Here is a 7,701-nt window from a genome sequence, read left to right as displayed (position 1 = left end):
AGCCTTATAATTTAAAATAAAAAAATAATAATCTCTTTCCAGATAATATCATCTCTGTTAAATTACAATATAGCTATCCAGAAAGAACCTTCTGGTTGTGTGCGGATATTTGTGTTACCAAAATTGAAAACTCTTAGCTAAAATTGTATGGTTTATGTACATCAGTTACAAAGAACAATAAACTCACAGCTATCCTATTCTGCGTTTGTATAAACCCAAAAAAACTGCTTACAGTAAAGTTTTCTGTCTGGCTGGCTCTTTTTTACCCTATGCAGAAAATCGTCAAAGTGTTTACTGTTAAGTGAGATATGGGGATGTGAAGAACAAAATTCCACAGAACAATTATATATAGAGTTTTAAGGGTTTTGGAGCTCAGTTTCAGATAGAATGGGTTGCTCGGAGTTAGAAGTGTCACTCGTATCCTTGGTCATGTGGAGAAGTAAAGTTCCTGAGAGAATTACGAAAAAACCACAGATTTCTGAAATTATTTGGGTTGCATTTTGAGAGTCCCAGTCCTGGATAACCAGCACAACACAATTATCAATTTATTTGATCAAACAACAATGCAGTTGAGCATCTGAAAGATGCATTAGAAATAAATAATGGAAACAAAAAAGAGACGAGGCTGAAATTAGTGTTTTTGCATGGTGAAAGAGAAGGAGAGTAAGAAGAATTTGGTAATCTTCACATATTCTCTTTTTAGTGATTTTCACATATTCAATAGAGTTTGGTTCTCATCAAATACCCTTTGGAGTTGGGTTATCTTCTCCATATAAGTGATGGAGTTGAAAAACTTTGATGGCTTCTAGATAATCTTTGATTCAATAATCATATTTTATGGGATGAGAGTTAGCAATGGTTACCTTAAACATAATCATGCTAGCAAAGATAGTGAACAAAGTGAACATCACATAGTAGACGGGTGATACCACAGCGGTGTTGAAAATATCCAGCGCCTGCACAAATGATAAAATCATGTTAAAAACTGGCTGAGCAAAAGCATTATGAAATTTTTAAGAACAAAGCGTAAATATCTTATGCGTGGATTTGTTTAATTTGAAGATAAGGAGCTCTAAAAAACAATAATGGCGTGCAGAGGGATTGGACCAAAGAGGATTAATGTGTCCAAAGAACTTCAGATTGTACAAGACTAATGATATCCTTCAAAATAAAAAAATACTTTTTATTTGTAGCATGAACGGAACATTAGTGTGGCAAAATGACAGAATTATATCCTAATCCTACAAGAATAGCTGTTTCACGTGTCATGATTAACATTGAGACTGGATTCAACTACCAGATTTGCTAGGTTTTTTGTGAAAGTGTTTTTTTTTTTTTTTGTGACGAGGAACCGTCCCCTGCCACGCCCGGCATAGCCGAGCGCGTTTGGCGGTCCATAAACCCCGGCCAACCTACCGGGTCACCCACGCCATTATACTCGCAACCGGCGCTTAGGAGCCCCCACTGAAGGGGCATTGCCGCTCGAGGGGAATCGAACTTGGGATGGGGGTTCCATCCGAGCACGCCCACCAACCAAGCTAAGCATCGGTGGGCTGGGAAAGTGTAACTAATTTCATCTAAAATATATGTTTTCCTGCAAAGTTGATGTCCTTGAGTTGATTCTGAATTCATTTTGGATGGCTGGGATAACTGAATGGGAAAAGAGGGGGTACAAAGATTACATAGAATAGTGGAAAATTGAATATTCAGGTCTAGTATCCGTTTTGATGATGTATAAGGCCACAAAAAGCCCCAGAAAAGAAACAGAGAGATGCTTACGTACATGCCTGCATAAACACGGTAAAAATTCATTTAAAGAACATTATCTAAGAGGAGAGAGAGGGAGACTAAACTTAAAGATTTCTTTTGGTTCTGAACATTCTGTATATGATTAAAGCTGGCCGTACTCTCAAGCATTAAAAGAGCAATGGTAAAATGGCCTATCTTGTATCCACATTATCTAAAATATTGTGTCCTACTAGTCAAATTTGTCCAGATTAACAATCTGGATCATCAACAAGTCATATGGAAACTCCTAAATTTAATTAATTATAACAGGTCATTGTAGAATTTCTATTAAATTCTGATGATTTTCTCAGCGTAAAAGCATGAATAATGTCATGCGTTATCTATTCCTTTTCCCATACCATCCATTTCATTTACATTTGCAATTTACAGCAATATCATATTGGATAAGCCATAAAAGGCCAATTAACTTGACCTTTTTTTGGAGGTCATAAGCTTGTAAATATTATGGAGTAGGACCCTCTTTTGATGTATATAATATAATGTTCATGTGGATCAATAAGTTGTAATGAGAGCGTCAAATAATTTGAATCTGAAATGATATCAATAACAAAAATGATGCATATAAATTAACACAAAAAAGTAAAGAAAATACTATATCAAAATTTTTCCTAAAATTAGGAAACTAATTCTCCTTTTCTTCCCCAATGTGTGATGCCTTGCCTCAGAAAAAAAAATAGCTGAAGCAGCGCTTGAAGTTGTACCTTGCAATATATGAGTCCTTTGACTCAGTTCTGTTCCCAAGACAACCAAATATCCTTAAAGGACCTCAACATTTCCAGAAAAATTGTACCCTCAACCAATATAGCACCTAGCAATATAAGATTCATTTTCATATAAAGTGCATATCTCACCCCAACCAAAATCTTATAAAACATAATTTATCCTGATACAAAAAAATTCCCAGTCCTATAATCCTATACACAACAGTATTTTCAATATATGCAGGCCTATTGCATGATTTATAACTAAAAACTAACGTCTAACATGATACACATAACAGAATATGATGAGTCAAGTACTTACTAATCCTTCTACTTGTAACTTGTTATCCCAGAATGAACATTACTTGAATCCATATTAGTCATGTTTGCATTGTTTACTTATTCTCTTGATGATTGTCATATCTATGTTGCTCCCTCTTCTTCAATACCATATATCTCTATTAATATTGTCTTTCTGTTTGATGATAGAAATAAGTCTTGGTCCTCACCAAAAATTTGCCTTTAGAGGTATACTCCTGCTCTAATGGCCTACCTCTCACAAAACAATCCCTCATCCTACTTTTCTTCAACACGCTTTGATCTTAAAAATCATACTTCTGACTAAAGTGAGTTCTTTATATATTTTAGTCTTATGGTATTTTTTCTATCTAGCAGTGTCAAAAAAATGCTCATAAGGGAAATGAAAAGAGCACAACAATAATAAAATCTAATTGTCATCGTCCACAGTCACATCAAACTTAGACAAATCATAAATATTTGAAGTAAATTGATTAAAAAATGACTTGATTTGTATATTTTCCAACATGTTAAACAAATATATTCTCTTCTTCTGATATAGTTTGTTGAATGTGCTTTTAGCCATGACTCCAGCTTGAGCGATTAATCTTTTGCGGTGAATTCCTCTAAACCTCTATCAGTATCAAAACCCATTTCGTCAATTGGATCATCATAAGTGATTTTCATCCATCTTTTGTATTTTTCATCTTCACCGATCATCATTGGCATCTTTGAACACCTATGAGTACTTTCATTTGACCTTTTTAGACAAGAACACCACACATGTTAGTTCTTTTGTCCCTCATAGCCCTCGATCTCAAAGTTGTGCTCTGATACTAATTTGTTATAATGAAGGAACCAAATACCTTTAACTAGAAGCATCACAGGAATCACACCATAAACCAACACAAAAGAGAGAAAACATAACACAAAAGATACCAAAATTTATGTGCTTTGCATTTAACCAAGCTTAAGTCTATGGCATAGGAGATAGATTTGATCTACTATTAAATAGGCCAAAAAAGGTATTCCACAATGAAAGGAACAATCAGTGCTACACCCCCTCATAAACAAAGAAGAAATATCAAAATTAATCTCTCAAATTAGATTTACTCATCACCAAGCCTTCTTCTCATATGCACCAATGAAATCTCCAGTCCAGTAACGAAACCCTAGCCACTCAGAGGGTATGTCGATATAGAATAAGAGAGAGCTTCATGATTTCATTAAACCATAGTCAAGAAATCACCATAGATTGTTGTTGCCCTCTCCATACCAAGAAAGAAGGATGCACTGGACCCAAAGGAACACTACACAATTCCTGAGATACACAAATACTGAGGATAGCTCATATTTTAAGATGAGATTGTGATCCAAGGCCGAACTGACCTTTACACAAGTCCTTAATAGGAACTTTAATAATGAGATTTCCTGTTTCCAAATCAAATGGAGGCAATTAAGTCATTTTTGCACTATTTGTTTATAAATTTTCACAGTTAGGACCATGCAAGGCAGGTATTATATTCTTCTTCTATCCATCCTGCAGTTATCAAGTACATTCGATGGTTAGGCCATTCTGTGATTAGTCCAAACATTATGCTTTGGCCCAGTCCACCTGACGGTTTAGTTAGGTAAAAATGTCACTAAAAAAACGTAATAAAAATGTCCACCAACACCTTCATAGAGAAAAAAATTTTAAACGAGAAAACTAAGTACATCTTGATAAGAAAATCAATTCCACGCTCCAATATTTCCACTGAAGATTGACATTAATATCAATAGAGAAGATGCGTACATTAAATCCTCGTTATATCTTACATTGAAACATGAAGGCTTAAAAACAGTTTTTCCATCTTTTCCCTTCTTGTTCAAAACTCAGCAGCCAAATGAAGCATAAAATATACTTTGTTTTACATTAACAAGTAGTCTTGTTTACTTCATTTTTATGAAGAAAAAGAAACCAGAAGATGGCGTATTATCTATACAGATTGAAAATAAGATAAGCCCCCCAAAACAATAGATTGAGAAACAAAAGAGAAAAGGCAATGTGGAAACTGAAAGGTACAGTTATAGTATGCTGGATTAGACGCTCATATAAAAGACTTAATAAAAAAGATATGCACTTTGCAAAGTGAAAATTTCAATTATATTATCAAGCAAGAAACCTCAGGGGAATATATATTGAATAGAAAATATATTTTCAGGCAATAACGTTCATACTACATTCTAATAGTAGCTTCATTTACCTTGTTTAAGTAATTCAGTTGCATGAGACAACAGAGAGCTGCAACAACAGCGAAAAACCAAGTTTGAGCATAAATAAATTGATTCATGCCTGTGAATGTGAGCTTTATGGCAATTCCTAAAGCCTTGATACACATTACCTGTTTAAGAAAAGGAACATTCTAAAGTGAATAAAAGAAAGAAATAGAACAATTTTTCTCGAATAGTACAGTTTTAGCTGCTGAACATACCGTAAGAGATCCCATAAGCGAGCAAATTCCAATATATATCAGCATGTTTGTTTGACCATATGGTTTCTCAAATTTAATAACAAGGATAATCACGAAGAGCATGACTATACAAGAGTAAACTATAAAACCTGCAGGATAAATCAGTAGATAAAAATGATGATGAATAGGCATTAATGTCCACAATATGAGATCATGCTAGATGGTACAGTATTTAATGATGGAGTTTTGATTGCCACAAATAGAAAGATAAGAGAATAATGAGAAATTATTTGTAGGCTATTTGGAGTGATCCATATACACAAATTAGAACAACAGAGAACAGAGCAGTCATAATTGGTCTCGTCAATATTTTCATTCATAAAATCACAATAATTGATTTCAAATACAAACCAAGAATCTCTATTTATAGAAATAGTGTTATAAATCAAGTAATTTGAAATCAAATATAATCCTTCAGAAAAATTAAATCAAAACCCATATAATTCAAGCTCAAACCCAAAATTATCCAAAGGATAATTCATCCTAATTTAATTCCAAATAAAACCTAATAAATCCATAAATCCCAAATAAATTGAAAAAAAATATATAAAAATGCATTGATAAAAATTTAAATTTATATTAGTTCTTTGATTCCCCTAGGGCCTAATAAAGCTCCTCCTAAAGAGTTGAAGGCGGTGGCTAAGGTGTAGTCTTAGGTGTAATTGGATGGTGGGATGGGTGACAATCGCCATGATGACCTCCTTACAAGGGAGATTGAGATTTGGGCTCAAATGACCCCAAATAGGCTGCAATCAAGCAAGTAGCTCAAGACTTAGGCTAACATATCAGATGATGATCACCAATGTAACTTCTAAGTAACAAATTAAGTTGAAAAACACTATAAGGAGCTTGAGATATAATAATCTCAAAATGGAGGGACTATGATGCATTGAAACTTCTCTTCAAAGAGACGTGCAATGTCCAACACGTATCTGACACGACGTGCATTTGACACTTGTTCGACACATGTCGGACGCGCCAAAAACGTGTTCAATTTAAAAAATATTAAATATAAATTTGAACACAAATTGGACATGTTTGTCCGACAAACATGTCTGAAATATTTTATATTTTTTTAATATAATTTCCTATATTTAAAATTTTATTTATTTAAAATATAAAAACTAAATTTCTTATTTCCTATCCACAACACTAAATGAATCGCCCGTACTCAATACCCCATTCATTGAATATTCTCATTGTCATTTCTCTTAGGCGGGTCGTGACTTTGGTTTCACAACAATGTCTGATGTCATCTCAATATCGATGTCTGACGTCGTTACAACATCGACATTTCAAATCACCTCAACATCAAAATTTGACACTATATTGACATTGATGCTCGACACTAGCAATTTTTATGCCCACAACTTTACAGCTCATCTTTGTCCGACATCTTCTTAACATTGACGACCAACGCCCTCTCAATATCGACGACAGATGTCCTCTTGATATTGACGTCCGATACTTACTGCATAACATTGATGTCTGACTCTTAACAGCATTGTCTTCTTCTCTCTCAATGTCTGATACACGGCATCAATGTCCGACTCTGGACATATTAATATTAATCATTTTAAACACAAATTCTATTTAAATGACTTATTATTTTTAATATTATACTTGTTCAAAGAGATGGTGAAATAGATGGGGATATTATGTGTAGAATTCAAGTTTGATGCTTGAAGTGGAGTCATGCATCGGGCTTGTTGTGTGATAGAAAAGTCCCCCTCAAACTTAAGGGAAAATTCTATAGATGGTGGGTTAGGACTTGTAATGTTTTTATGGTGCCACAGAGATGTTGGCCATTAAAAGAAGAAAGCATAATATGAAGTGTTCAGAGATGAGGATGCTTAGTGTGGCATGATGTGGCTTTACTTTTAAGAGATGGGTTACGAAACTCTATACATTAAACGTTGACTAGCTCACAAAATATTGGTATACTTTTGGTTGAGATGAGTACATCTATATTAAAAAGGTTAGTGGAGTGCCATTAGTTGGTAAACATTATAATATCCCTACAGAGGACGGTAAACTCACAAATTTGCCTAATTTACTAAGGCAGGTGTTGACCTTGATAATAGAAGGAGACGAGTATTAAAGGTTGTTGTGTGAAATTTGACTAGTGATTATATGTAGTTTTATCACCTCTAATTGAAGGCAGATGTGATCCACTTTGCTATAACTAAGAATGCCATTCTCAGTAAACTGAAATATTGTTACTTAACCAGCTAATACTTTTACCAACAAGTCTACTACGGTAATAATGCGATTATTATTATATTATGATACTATGCCTGACTTAACATATATTTATTCATTTACCTATGTTTCATAATTGCTTAAGTCATGATCGAACTATATATCGTCATTGTGATTCA

General features: G+C 34.0%; 1 protein-coding gene across 1 annotated transcript; it reads right to left on the bottom strand.

Annotated features, from left to right (window-relative positions):
• Window positions 1–14: 14 nt before the first annotated feature.
• Window positions 15–5,409, bottom strand: LOC110104540 (probable magnesium transporter NIPA2; the record flags this gene model as incomplete). Its single annotated transcript, XM_020833694.2, is given in 4 exon segments — window positions 15–515; window positions 864–956; window positions 5,054–5,191; window positions 5,282–5,409. Coding segments are annotated over 4 exon segments (518 nt in total), but the record flags the coding sequence as incomplete, so codon positions are not given.
• Between the last annotated feature and the right edge of the window lie 2,292 nt (window positions 5,410–7,701).

The sequence above is a fragment of the Dendrobium catenatum genome, unplaced genomic scaffold (assembly GCF_001605985.2).
Source record: "Dendrobium catenatum unplaced genomic scaffold, ASM160598v2 fragScaff_scaffold_1006, whole genome shotgun sequence".
Lineage (NCBI taxonomy): Eukaryota > Viridiplantae > Streptophyta > Magnoliopsida > Asparagales > Orchidaceae > Dendrobium > Dendrobium catenatum.
The sequence above is the reverse complement of the archived record's forward strand: the minus strand, read 5'-3'. Positions and strand labels throughout refer to the sequence as shown.